The sequence below is a fragment of the Monodon monoceros genome, unplaced genomic scaffold (genome assembly GCF_005190385.1).
Source record: "Monodon monoceros isolate NGI ecotype Baffin Bay Population unplaced genomic scaffold, NGI_Narwhal_1 Super_Scaffold_2, whole genome shotgun sequence".
NCBI classification, from domain to species: domain Eukaryota; kingdom Metazoa; phylum Chordata; class Mammalia; order Artiodactyla; family Monodontidae; genus Monodon; species Monodon monoceros.
Window position 1 is genome coordinate 85,181,973 of NW_021703776.1, and position 15,044 is coordinate 85,197,016.

General features: G+C 41.0%; 2 protein-coding genes across 4 annotated transcripts in view; one reads left to right on the forward strand and one right to left on the reverse strand.

Annotated features, from left to right (window-relative positions):
• Nucleotides 1–15,044, reverse strand: part of CHCHD3 (coiled-coil-helix-coiled-coil-helix domain containing 3) — a 449,179-nt gene that overhangs the window by 234,387 nt on the left and 199,748 nt on the right. The window lies entirely within an intron of this gene.
• On the forward strand, nucleotides 10,555–11,541 carry LOC114901811 (heterogeneous nuclear ribonucleoprotein A1-like). The gene is given in 1 exon segment (XM_029233961.1): nucleotides 10,555–11,541. A coding segment is annotated over 1 exon segment (987 nt).

Below are 15,044 nucleotides of genomic sequence, written 5' to 3' on the forward strand. Positions count from 1 at the left end.
GTGAACAGGACTAACACTTCCGAAAGCAGAAGTAACCAGTGTAGAGCAGAGCAGAGTAACCAGTGACTCCCTGAGAGGAAGGGGAAGTGTCAGGGAAGGAAGGTGTCCTGACGGAAGAGAATGGAGAGGCCCAGACAAAGTCCTGTAAGTTGGTACAATTTACAGCAGCATGTCTCAAATGCCTTCGACTCAGCTTCATTTCTAGAAATGTCTGAAATATTCACAGGTGTGTATAAAAATTAAGGGAATAAATTTTTCATCACAGAGTTTATAATATTGAAAAATGAAAAGCAACTTAAATATTCAAGTTGTCACAGAGGACAGCTAAAATAAGCAATAGATGACCCATACAACAGAGGGATGGAAGTTGGTTTTAGGCTATGTTTTTTTCTCTGGACGAAGGAAAAGAAGAGAAGAAATATTTAAATTCCTTTAAGGTTTAGTTCTTGGTGAACAGATTCAAGAATAAGGACAGTTACACAACCATTTTCTTATAATGTTCCCAACTGTACCAGCTCTCCTCCAAAACAAAGAAATAGAAACAAAATCCTGGCATTTTCACAAGCTACAGGTGCATCCACCTACAAGGCCAATACAGATGAGACAGTATGTATTAATTTTTTAAAGAGGAGGGAAAAACTTTTAAATTATGAACATTAAAACCCTATTTATTCTTGGTGTCTCTGAAATTCTTCTGCCATTTGTTAAGCGAGTCAATGTTCATTTTTTTATTCACTCAAATATTTACTGACAGCCATCTCCTAAGACAAGGTACTAGTAGCTGAGGGAAATACTTAAAAAGAAATTTAAGTAGTTATATGATTCCAGTCCTCATAATCCAGAGGGATGTGATAGTCATATGAAAAAAGTCCCTAGGGGGCCTCTCTGGTGGTGCAGTGGTTGGGAGTCTGCCTGCCGATGCAGGGGACACGGGTTCGTGCCCCAGTCTGGGAGGATCCCACATGCCGCGGAGCCGCTGGGCCCGTGAGCCTTGGCCGCTGAGCCTGCGCGTCCGGAGCCTGTGCTCTGCAACGGGAGAGGCCACAACGGTGAGAGGCCCGCGTACAGCAAAAAAAAAAAAAAAAAAAAAAAAAAGTCCCTAGAAGAGCAGAGGCTCTAAGGATTCCACGTTTACAGAAGAACACAATTCCATCAAAGCAAGAGTTCAAACTGTTGCGAGGCTAGTGGAGACTTGGACTCCTCAACAGCAAATATGACTAGGAAGCCATGATTTATATCAATTGATTACACAATAAAAACCAGTCAAGGAGGAAGTAAAGTTAGAGGCTACTGTCTTCATTTTACCTATAAGGAATGGTATGCTTAACCAACATTATACATTTGCTTATTGTCCCACAGGTAGTAAGTGCTATAACCAAATCAGCCCAGGTCTCATGCTCCAAATCCAGGGCTGTAAGGCCTTAGGTCTTGAGATTTTAAAATACTGTAGTGTTTTCAATACTAAGCAATAGATGGTACCTCTGTAAGTACTTGATAAATTCATGGTTTTCTTTGACTATGGAGGTATCATATTTATTTAAGTCACCTAACAATGAACTGCAATACTCAAGCAAAAATAAGATCCAATGCAGATGGAACACCTATCTCAAGTTTTAATTTCCTTTCATCGATTTTGTATCCAAACTCAGATGTTAATAATAACTGTGACAATGGTTCTCTCAAGTGCTGGCAATGCGTATAAAGCTACTCAGGTGAACAGAAAAGTCATTCTTAATTTAGGTGTTAAAAAATCTCAGATATGAAATGGAGAAAGATTTCAAAAGTGGTAAAGAGATCACCTATCCATTTCAAAGACATGTTTATCTTTTTGTATTTCAAAGGAAAGGCCTTTTGAAAGAGCTGGCATAGAAATATGCATGTGAATAGAAGCACATTGAAAAGTCTTAGCTTTCAGGTATAATGGCTCTCCCTTAGAAAATACTGTGCAGGATTCCTGAATATCTAAGGCACATTTCATATGCTGCCAAGTACACCAAGGGCCCTGCAGTATCATGTATGTCCAGCTTTATTTGATGACTCATTAACATTTTTCTGCATTATGGCCCTAAACCCTACGACTACTTAAAAGTTTCACTCCTCAACTGCAGAAATGCATTCATTCATGTGGTACTAAAAAATAACAGAATTTTTTTTTAAATACAAATAAGACAAAGTGCAGGGCGGGGGAGGTGGAATGGGGAAGAAAAGATAATTATGGAATACCCAGTAAAGGCAATTTGATAGTCTTCTTTTAGAAATACTCATGAAAATCTGTGCCTGAAAACTGCTGGTATTTGGTAGCCAATCTTTTCCCCATGACTCTCCTGAGAAATGTTCTTAGAAAGATCCCACAAAGGGGTGATAATAAAATGCATTTCATCAAATGACTCCTTGGTCCGGCATGGAGTCTCTCTCTCATCTTCAGTTGGATCGCAACTCCTTTTCTTCCAAAGCCTATGTCATTTACTCCGTCTTAATCCCACTGTGCCTTCTGCCTAGTCTAAGTCCTTCCAAACTAGACCCGTAAGCAAGAGTGCAGCCATCCACGAGGGACAAAGCATACAGTATTCTGCTGGTTTCCATAAAGGCAGACCCTGGAGATTTAGAGAGCTGAGGTACACAAAAGCATTATAAAGAACAGCATATTCACCCCACAGGAAAGAAGTTCTTGTGAAACCCCTGTGATCTGAACATACCTCGAGGGAAAGAGACTGGATCTCTACTTCTAAAAAAGGTCTTTGCTGAAAAGACAAATGTGAAACATAAGTGTAATCTGGGGTAAGAAATGTGAATTAGGCCCTGAAATGAATCCTTTTCCCAGCACACATTCATAGAAATTACAGAGCAAAGAAAGCCAGCCATAACCAGGCTGAGTTTGAATTGCAGCTTATTGCTCAGTGTGACCCAAATGGAACCAGGCTAAATAAATCCATCAGCGGCCAGATGTAAATGGCCGTGTGCTAGGCTTAGTTCCAAGAGGCATTCTCTCTGCCTGGTGAAAGCCCTCTCTCCAACTAGAGGACAAGTTATTAAGAAACTGTTTGTCATCTTAGATCGGATGGATCATTTGTTTCCCTCAATTCGTTTTCTCATCATTTACTCATTACACACCTCCTCCTGATGGAAGGAGACATTTATTAGCTTCTGCATTTATTGCATTGGCAAACAGAAACATTCTGCTGCATTTCCTGGGGGGTTCACTCATTTATCTATTGGATAAGAGACTGAGGTTTTCTACAGGGCAGAAAAATTAAAATATCAGTCAGGTTGACAGCTGGGAAAATGAGGGGCTCTCTGCTTTCTTGAGCTTTTGGTTTAGTGAGAAGCCACAATGTTATTTCACCAAACTACCACTTCACATGTAACTAAATGAACTCATATTCCCAACGAATCCTACACATGGTAAAATACACCACTGAAAGTACCTGAGATGCGAGGCTAATTGTTATTTTAAATAGAAAATGTAACAAAATGCTTTCCAAGATCCATTTCTATAAGGAGTTAAGGAGCTAGGGGGAAAACACTATCTTACTAAACCAATGAAAGCAGAGCTAGAATCATAGAATTTAAAGTTGTAAGGGACCTTACAGGTCATGGAATCCTTTTGCAAGAATCTTCTTTGCAACATCCCCAACAAGCAATCACTCTCATTCTGCCTAAAGCACTGATGGTGACAGGGAGACTGGCATACGCCACAAGGCAGCTTATTTAGAACTGAAGGCTTCTGCTTGACAGTGGTCACTTTCCAAGGGTGACCTGACTGCAGGTGACCTGACTGCTTGTGACCTTGGGCAAGCCACTCAACTTCTCTGGGTCTCAGGGTCCTTGTTTTAAAAATTAGGATACTCTGATGTTTAAAGAATCAGAGTTGGAGGAGGGGAAGGTCATCTAGAGGCTAGACTACCTCAACTCAGCCAAAAGACTATTTGGTCCAGCGGTCCTGGGATACCTCACTGTCTTCTGAGGTGGCCACTCCATGGCAGAGCTGCCACCCTGTCTACAATTCTCTATGCTGAGACGCAGGTTATTCCAATCTGGATACTGGAGCTCGTTTAGACTACAGCTGTCTTCAGTTTCTTTTCAGTTCTTTCTTCAATTCTTTTTTCCTCCTTCCTCTTTGGCTTCACTCCCCTTGAAGCAACATTTGTTATACACCTTTCATTCGTGACAAAGCAGAAGCAATACTGCAAAGGAGCATTCCGTTGAGGCTGCCAGCCACTGACACAACTCCTCAAGCAGCTGGCCTATGCCAGCCCTGCCCTCATCTTCTGATTCTCTCATACCAACTTTCTGGGATTTAGCTCTCAGTTCAACAAAGCACGAACAGCCTAATATTGTGCAAGCGCTAATTATACAAAGAAAACTCGATATTTAGTCTTTTGCACACTTAGAGTTTGTATATCAGAGAACTCCAGCTTTCCTGATATAATATTACTCGAGTCCCACTGAATCATTCTGGGGATAAGAAAGAATATAAACACTAGCAAGAATATCACTTTTACAATCAGGAACGTCTCTTAGCTAAGTGTTCATAAAGCCATTTTTTTTCTAAATAGCTCTTAAATCTGATCTGAGAGCACCCTGGGCAGCCATACTGTTCTGTACACGGACATTTAGTTCAACAACGATCAGAGTTCAGCCGCTGCCCTGGAGCCTCAGTTTACCACCTAGAAGAGATCCTCATTCGTTACCATGAGTGTCTTAGTCACAGTTGGCGAACTCAACGGAAGTGATGCAGCGATGTACTCGATAACTTCACTAAAAGCCCCTTAAATGTTCAACCAAACCTTAGAAACCAGTGAAACATAGCAATATAACTTTCCAATGATTAATTCATGTGCTCCCTCCCAGTATAGTTAATGTCAACCTAAAGCCAGAGGACAAGTCATTAAAAAATAAAAACTGTACCTCAGTTATAATGACCTAGCTGCTACAGTTTCCTTCATTTGTCTTATCTTCTATATAACCAGCTTAGATAAAAAGCAATATAGAGGTGATTCACAGGTTAGCAATTCCTACAGATTCTATTACACAACATGGGATGATAAATAAGATTTTTCAATTTGGTTTCATCACTTACTTTATCCAAGTGAAAGTCTTTCTGAAGACACCCTTATCTCAAAAAGATAAATTCTTTTGAACGCTTCACTGTATGTAAGAAACTAGAGGAGAGGGAAATAATCCTTGCATTTATGTATCTGTTATAGTCTACTGGCTCCTTAAGAAAAGGGAACCATGTCCATGAATCTTGGCACCTAGAACTCAACGTGTGTTGACTAAAGTGGGGAGGTGGGGAACAGCAGCAATGTGTCGCAAGTTGAAACAAAGACAAAGCTTATTTTCTCTTGATTCTGGTACTATCTGACCGTACTGAAAAAGATACCAATTTCAAAAGATGAGTGGCAATGTGATAAACCTCAATTTCAAACTACAGTAATGACTCGATAACTGAAAGATTTTAAAAATAGCGTAAAAAGTTCTGAAAACTCTATTATCCTGCAGCTCATCCTGTTCAGAACACTGTTTTCAAATACAATGTCAGCAATATCTCTATTAATTACAAGGATGTATTCAACCATATACCTCTGTTATTAAACTGCATTTTCTATAATCAGAAATGTTAATACAGCTAAAATGAACTGTAATTTATCAGATAAAGAGGGTTATGGTACAAAGATACTCTTAAAATTATGCCAAATGTATTGGAAAGCAAATCATATAACTGAGTGTCCTGAGAAACATTTACAGGGAGGGTAAAAAAGAGAGTGATAACCCGTGCTAAGAATGAGAAATGAACATGTCTCCCAAAGCTCCAGAATAGTCACTTTAACATTTACAGTCATGCCCAACCACTGCAGCTTCAGCTGACTGTCCACAGTAGAGAAAACTTCGGGGACTCCAACCATTTTCTGTTTTAATGATGAGGAGGAAGTGAGAGGGCAGTGGGGTGCCAGGAACCTAAAAGTGGGGAGGGAAAGGTGAGAGAAGGAGAAAAAGAAAAAACAACCCCAAAGTGGAGACTCGGTACAAAGACAACAGGTGCAAAGAGTAGCTATTAGGCCTTTTATGTTTAGCTCAGTGAAAACAGGAAAGGGAACATGGAGGTGGAGAAAACAGATCTGTCCACCCTGTGCACAGGCTAAATGTGGTTAGAGAAGGACTTTTTGCCCAACTAATATTATAAACAGGTGTCGAGTCAAGCATCCTATTTAGCCTCTTTGCGTCTAATGCAATCCCATCCCAAGTCCAACCTCCCAGGAGTCCATGCAGGACAAAGGGTGAGATTGCAGGCTTAGCTTCCAGGGATCAAATCCTGGCTCTCCCCCTTACTCTCTCTGTGACCTAGGATAAAGTACACACCATTACTCTGCCTCACTCTCGTCTATAAAATGAGGATAACCGTCCTGAACAGCTAGAAAGGTTAAATGAAGTAAGGCATGTAAAGTGCATGGCAGAGGACTGGCAAATGGTAGGCTCACGATAAATGTGGCCATTCTGCCTTTCAAAGAGCTAAGTAGGATTATTCATGCTGACTTGGAATGCAAGCTCGGGAGAGGCCTAAGGAGAGAAGTACAAGGTCACAGGGAGACTCAGGCACATTTTCACTTGACACGGAATTTTGTAAAAGTACTTCAATATTCATCTACCCAATCCACAGCGCCTATTTACTATTCCTCTAGAACAAGGATTAGAATCATTCTTGAAATCAGAGTGCCATTTGAACTCAACATAGAACTGATCTGCTAACAAAATACAGACCAAAATAAGCACTGTCTGCCAGACTTGGCAAGACAGATACTGTAGTACTTGAAAAGCAAACCTGGCACTTTCTGAAAAGATAGTGAAGGATACACTAGAGCAATAAACGGCATGGAATCAAGGCAAGAGATCTGGGCAACTGGTGTTCAACAGTACCTGCCAGAGGGCTCTTCCCCAAACATGGCGCAGCCTGGCGTTCGGTGCCTGCTCAAGTGGCACTTGATCAGAGCCCTTCCTACGTAAAACAGCATCTCCACCCCCCCGCACGTTATCATTTTCTATCCCCTTATTATGAATTATTTTTCTTCATATAACTCACCACTACTTGACATGAAATATATTCTTTATTCAGTGTTATATTAACAGAGTGCTAATTTTATGAAAACAGGATTTTTTTCCTGTTTTCTGCTATTAAATCTGCAGAGCCTAAAATGGAGCCTTCCACATAGTTCACTCTAAATAAATATCAAATGAATGACTGAGCCTGGTAAACAGCTCGTGGTGACAAAGAAGAGAAAACGTTCAAGCAAAAATTCTCAATTGTTAGTAAGAAGGGTACTAAATTGCTTGTTTTAAAAAAATAATGAGAACTATAAAGCATAGAGAATATCCACCAACACATTCCTTTTGTATGTGGATAAACTTTTAAGACCTGTAATTTTCTCAAAAGAAAAATGTTTTTCTCTGTATAATGGGATGATCCAGAAGGCATATTATATAAAATAGGCTATGGGAAATTTTTTTAACTGCCCTATGGGTGTTCAAGGTGGTAAGTTAGCAGGTATTTTACCATATTTTGTACCACAGAGAAAAAGAGAAAGAAAAAACAATTAACAATGGATACTTATACCTTTATCTTTAAACTGTCGCATATTCAAATAAAAAGACATTCATCCACAACTGAGAAACTAGGTTTAATCCTTATAATGCCCATAATTTATGGCAACTGGATACTTTAGTCATTAAAATATACTATGATTCAAGGGACTAAAAATATAAGAACTACATATATAAAACATAATTTAAGGGGACTAACCAATATTAGTTGGTTGTTTTTTTTTGCGGTATGTGGGCCTCTCACTGTTGTGGCCTCTCCCATTGCGGAGCACAGGCTCCGGACGCGCAGGCTCAGCGGCCACGGCTCACGGGCCCAGCCGCTCCGCGGCATGTGGGATCTTCCCGGACCAGGGCACGAACCGGTGTCCCCTGCATTGGCAGGCAGGCTCTCAACCACTGTGCCACCAGGGAAGCCCTAGTTGGGTTTTTTGGTTTGTTTTTTGAGACAGAAACAGTAAACAGAACAGGAAGTTGTGGGAAATATATGAAAATGAATTTACATGAGAAACATATTAGAGTTTCATACATATAAATCTTTTTGAAAGGTTACTGGCTTGGTAATTTTGTGTTTTAGGCTTAAGTCTTTAAGTTTTATGAAAATTCTCAGATTGCCTTTTGAGGAATCTAGTCAAAAAAGGTACACTTTTAAAGAAGATAACACAGTCTACTGTGATTGTCTTCTGAGCTGGCCGACAATATGGTGAGACTCTTCGTTTTATAATTAAAAGGACTTCAGTGATTTTGCTCTTTGGTGAGTACTTTTAATAGATCCTTGTATAAACCGCACAAAATGATGAGACACGCCAGAATTAAGCCTGACGTAGTACATTTTTCTGTAGAAATGAAATCTACAATATTGATATCAACACCCCCTATCATCTTCCTGCAGCCATGACCCCACCAGTGATGGTTTCTGCCACTCATGAATACAATCCAAAATTAAACTCGTTTTTCAAGAAAAGACCCTTCTAACCAGGAATGTTCTTCCCCGTGAAATCCACCATTAGACGAGCGTGTCTGTCAAGGAAACGCCCCTCTGTGATTCCTCGCTGCATGTCTCCTTGCTCTTGCCCCATCACGACCCTGTGACCTGTCCTCACTCATGTTTTCATGCTTTCTCCTCCTTGTCATCCATTCCATTTTATGGGTAATAGGAAGAGGGTTTAAAAAAAACCCCAAACCCCCCACTAGTGCTGTACTTCTTACTTATTAAATAAAAAACTCTGCAAGACTGACCCTAAAATCACAACGCAGAAATAAATCCTTGTTCTACATTAATATCCTAAGTCAGAGACTTCCAATGGAAGATTAAAATGAAAAGCCAACACTAAAAAACAACAACAAGAACCAACCTAGACATGAGCTGTATAGAATTCCCTCCAGATTCTACAGCCTCCTCTGGAACTATGCTCCCCATACCCCAGCAGCTTCCTTAAAGCTGCTACCCCCAAACTTCACCACCAGTCTCTGGAACCTGATCTCTTTGCCTTTGTGTGCCCAGTCTTGAGGAGCTGGACTCCAACATTATAATATCACAGGGTTTAATAAATAAGCCATTTTTAACCTGGAAAAGTGGAAGTTCAACCAGCTTTGGGTTTCTGTTGCTGTTTTAATTTTCCTCCCATCAGCTGGGCTTATATTCATTCAACTCAATGGACAAAGATTCACCCCAGCCCCTCTCAAGAGATGGAGGATGACAGAAAAACATAAGTGCACGAAAGTATCCAGATTACTATCTCTGATACATATAGGTTGCCAAATTTGAATGGAAATACATACAAGAGAAATCCCTTTTTACCAGATAAAATGAAGTACATTAAAGAGCTCTGAAAATCAAAAACATAATGTAGACCCAATTGTAGCTTTTTAAAAAATTATGTCTATTTTACAAAACTGACCTACAATTGAGCCAGTGATTCTATTTCTTCTGGCAAAATTCAATATAACATTTCAACATGACAAAATAATAGATATTTTTTCTAGGGTTTTTTTTTTCCCAACAAGTTACCTCAAACAGTGTATAATTATCAATCTCCTAGACGCTGGAGACTAATGATGATGATACCTGATGTTATCCTAATTTAATATGCATGTAAGTTCACATATAATATTTTATTTCCTCTCCACACCCTCAGGAAACGTGTTTCGAAAGCCAATTTACAGATGAGGGCTCTGAGGGTCAAACAGGTTACTTGGTATTTCCAAGGACAAAGAACTGGTACGTAGGAGGTCTAACATTTGAATCCATATCCACTTGTCTTTAATGCCATTATATTTACCTTGAGGTCCTTTGGTGGAGGGGTCCCAAGACTTTGATGCATTCCAGAATCATCTAAGCTCATCTCCCTAACATTCTGAGGTCTGGGGTTATTCTTAAATACCGCAGGTAATGACCAGAAGACAAGCATTTGTGGGTATATGAAAATGAGCAACTGGAACAAACTAGCAACTTAGCTGTCCTTTCCTCTGATAGAACAATCAGGTGAGTTCTACTGAAAATTTCTTTCATTTGGTATAGCAATGAATGTTAAAACTATTGCATGCCTGCTTTGTACCATGATATCAACAAAACTAGTGAAATTTTATTGCTTGTTTGATTAAGTTTCATAAAGCCTAAGGAATGGTTCCCAAGTATTCATTATATTTCAGTCACCTCTGCAATAGCTGGGATGGCCACCCCAACACAAATCACTTCTAGGAACCTAAATAAACAAATACTCATTCACTAACTTAGAACCTATTTGATGAGACAATAACAAGGACTAGGTAGACAATGCCACCACTCCCTTCCCCAACTACATAAAACCAATTTTTAAACCTCCAGGTTTCTGTTTCCTCATCTGAAAAAGTACACTTCTGTGCTAGATGAATATTAAAGTTCCAAGAAGCACTTTCTGCTCGTGGACGCCGCCGAGTAAGCATCGTTGACATCTCCCCCACCCACCCTCCACTGCCGTCATGTCTAAGTCAGAGTCACCCAAAGAGCCCGAACAGCTGCGGAAGCTCTTCATCGGAGGTTTGAGCTCTGAAACAACCGATGAGAGCCTGAGGAGCCATTGTGAGCAGTCGGGAGCGTGCACAGACTGTGTGGTAATGAGGGATCCAAACACCAAACGCTCCAGAGGCTTCGGGTTTGTCACATATGCCACTGTGGAGGAGGTGGATGCGGCCATGAAGGCAAGGCCACACAAGGTGGATGGAAGAGTTGGGGAACCAAAGAGGGCCGTCTCAAGAGAAGATTCTCAAAGGCCTGGTGCCCACTCAACTGTGAAAAAGATTTTTGTTGGTGGCATTAAAGAAGACACTGAAGAACATCATCTAAGAGATTACTTTGAACAGTAGGGGAAAATTGAAGTGATTGAAATCGTGACTGACCGAGGCAGTGGCAAAAAGAGAGGCTTTGCTTTCGTAACCTTTGATGACCATGACTCTGTAGACAAGATTGTCATTCAGAAATACCACACTGTGAATGGCTACAACTGTGACATAAGGAAAGCCCTATGTCAGCAAGAGATGGCTAGTGCCTCATCCAGCCAAAGAGGTCGAAGTGGTTCTGGAAACTTTGGTGGTGGTCGTGGAGGTAGTTTTGGTGGGAATGACAACTTTCGTCGTGGAGGAAACTTCAGTGGTCGAGGTGGCTTTGGTGGCAGCCGCGGTGGTGGTGGATATGGTGGCAGTGGGGATGGCTATAATGGATTTGGTAATGATGGAAGCAATTTTGGAGGTGGTGGAAGCTACAATGATTTTGGCAGTTACAACAATCAATCTTCAAATTTTGGACCCATGAAAGGAGGAAACTTTGGAGGCAGAAGTTCTGGCCCCCATGGTGGTGGAGGCCAATACTCTGCCAAACCCCGAAACCAAGGTGGCTGTGGTGGTTCCAGCAGCAGCAGGAGCTATGGCAGTGGCAGGAGGTTTTCATTACTGCCAGGAAACAAAGCTTAGCAGGAGAGGGGAGCCAGAGAAGTGACAGGGAAGCTACAGGTTACAACAGATTTGTGAACTCAGCCAAGCACAGCGCTGGCAGGGCCTAGCCGCTACAAAGAAGACATGTTTTAGACAATACTCATGTGTATGGGCAAAAAAACCTCGAGGACTGTATTTGTGACTAATTGTATAACAGGTTATTTTAGTTTCTGTTCTGTGGAAAGTGTAAAGCATTCCAACAAAGGGTTTTAATGTAGACTTTTTTTGCACCCATGCTGTTAATTGCTAAATGTAATAGTCTGATCATGACGCTGAATAAATGCGTCTTTAAAAAAAAAAAAAGTTCCAAGAAGCAGTAAACTTCTATGTGTCTATAAAATATTCCATTTCACTAACATAGCATCCAGGTATTAATACTGGTTTTAATCGTCAGTCAACACAGGCTTTAAAACATCAGCAATCTTGTTCTGCTGCCTGGCAAGGCTTAAAACCCAGGATTTCATCAGAATCACTGTTTCCATCTGGCAACATGTAGAGTAACATTCATTCAGAAACTATCTTTTGCAAAATTACTCTTAAATAGCTAGGGTACAACTGACAGTTCTGTAAATGTAGTTACTTTATGTAACTTGTGCCTCTATTTAGCACAATATACTTATCCTTTTGTCTTTCTGGCATTATTCTTTTGGGAACTGAGTTCACGGTCAAATCCAAATGATACAATATAATTTTTTAATGTACCCACCAGAGAAATGGCAGTCTCTGTCTTTAATTACATGCTATTGAATTTTAACAAACAGTTCTAGGAATGTCTGCCAAATTTCTACAATCTAGAGCAACTACATCATGAGAGAAAAGACGGTTTACAATTTATTATGTATTATTTTTCTGGAACTACAGAAATATTCACTGTAGTTCTAGTTAAATTTTCATTTTAACAATAGCTAGATAAAGAGAAACACAGACCTTCTCAGCACATGGACTGCCTACCCAAGGATCTTAACTCTCAGCCTTGAACTACTCTTCTCTCACTTCTATTTTCACTCTGCACCTCACATCACTTACAGTCTGTCTAGGCAAGGTAGAGACTACATTGTGATTAAGTTCTAGAAATACTAAGAAGAAATGACAGGCAAGGAGGAGGGATGAGATAGCAGAGGTAAACCGTGCCTGCGTTAGTCACTCCATGGATCACAGGACCTACTGTGCACAATACCGGGGCACGGAGTACGTGCTCAATATCCCCTAAACAGGGGATGTCTAACACGAGGCAGAGCAATGTACAGAGAGACAGCAAGCTTGGGGATTTCCTAGTGAATAACACTGAAGCAGTAGAGGGAAAACCATCACGGAGGTTGAATGCAGGAATGGCTTAAGGGTAGCTGACTGAGTGTCATATTTCTGAGATTTAATTACTTGGGTTAATTCAGAGGCAGAGCCTAGGGAAGCCCCTGAATTGAAGTTCAAATAGCTGTAAGATAGGAGCAACACCTCTGGCCTTAAACTAGAGAAAGGAAATTGACAGTAAACTCATATTTGTGTGACAATAACCTAAATTTGCAGGAAGTTTGTGCTCCAAGATTCCATATGTACGCAATCTGAACAGCAGGCTAAGTAGGCTGGACTGCTGTGGACACAGGAGTTCAAGGGCTACGTTGGAGATCTATTAGAAAGAAATGATTTTGCAAAGTAGGCCATGGCAAAGGAAGACAGTGAGGGCAAAGGTGCCCAAGTGGCAATGGGAGCTACAAGAAGATCATTCTTGGACCCTCCACCCGCTTCTCTCGCTGTCATCCCACTAAGCCTCTTCACCATCACCATGGCTGATCTAGCCTGGCTTTAATTTTGATTTCCGGTTATTTCTCCCCCTGGTATTTCCAGGACCATCATCTTTTCCCTCCATCCTCTCAGAGGCTAAGGCCCAATCTACAGATCCTTTACTGTTTCCTTACTGTCAGCATCTCTCCTATCCGTTTAGTCTAGGTACTAAAGCCATACTAATTGTATCCATCATCTGATCATGAAACTGGTTTAATATCACTTCACTGCAGAATATGATCCACTGTTAAGTAAGACTGCTGGTGCTTAGTTTATGTAAGAAGCCAAGTACAAATGCTGCTAAGGGAAACATGGCTGAGAATCTGTTACTTGACTCTACTGGCTCTAAACAAAAAATGTCATGCCCACTTCCACCAAAATTCTTCCTAAAATCTGGGCAAGGGGAGTGGAATTGCATAATAACTGTAATGTCAGAAAGCCTCAAGGGAGTATCGTAGTCTACCACTGGTCACACAGAAGGAGAGGCTGTCAGTGAGGAGACAGAGGCCTGGCTACACTGGCTGGGAAACTTTAGGGCAAGTTACTTGATGTCTCTGAGTCTGAAGAACAAAGTCAGTAACTGGTTAGGTGGTGAAGGAAGAAAATACCTTCCCCTAGAGGTCTGTCCAGGGGTTAAAATGATTGTGTTAAATAATTTCGTGTACTGCCAGGCTTATAATAGTCCCTCAATAGATGGCGGCTGTTTTAATATGATGCTGCTGCTGCTAATACTATATTTCTTGACCAGCAGCCTTGGAACAGCAAGGATGTCCACAGTGCAAAGTACCCAGGAACATTTTCACCAAAAGCCAAGTTTGGGGATAACTCAAGAAGTTCGGATTCTATTTAGGACAGGGTTTGTGGACAAAACTGATTACCCCTGCCTCAAGTCACATAAACGTAATGGATAAGAACATCACTTAGGCAATATGATTTAATTTACTTCAAAGGTTTGCGCCCAAATAGTAGCATCTGCACTGACTGTTTCACTCGATGTAAATAAGGCATGCAGCTGCATTACTATCAGTAGCTGGCATGGCTGGAGCAGAAGGACCCTCGCCTGAATCTCTAGGAAACTTGCAGGGTAAGGTGTAACTTGAGGTGAGGTGCACCTGGAAGATGCATATCTAAGGTACCTGGGCCGCTTCTGGGATTAAAGCCTTTCACCTGCTGAAAACTCCTTTATTCATTTACTCAACAAAGATCTGTCAGGCACCTACTATGTGCCAGGCTCTGTTGCAGGGGCTAGGGATAGAGCAGTGAACAGACAGGGTTCCCACCCTCATAGATCTCATGTGAAACTACAAGTCGTGAGGGGGCAGTGCTGTGGCCACACTGTCCTCCCTGGACTCTTGAGCTTAACCGTCTCTGAAGCTGAATGAGATTACAGAGCAGGATTGTTGACCTTCATTCAACTTCCTAGGGATACAAAGACTGCACTACTTTCTGACCTAGGCAAGCAAACCTTACTGCTTCCAAACTCTTTCTGAACGGTCACAGAAAACTCGAGATTCTGAAGGAGTGGAAGATATTGATATATCTTTTGCTTGTTCCTCCAGCTCTAGATCTTGGTAAACACTTTTGGGTTAAAGACCCACAGTGGTAATTAAATATTTATCAAATCTGATTACCCTCCTACTTCATTCCATGAAAAAGAAGAAAAATCCTACTGCGAGCCTGGATCCTTGGTGGCATTCTGTGTG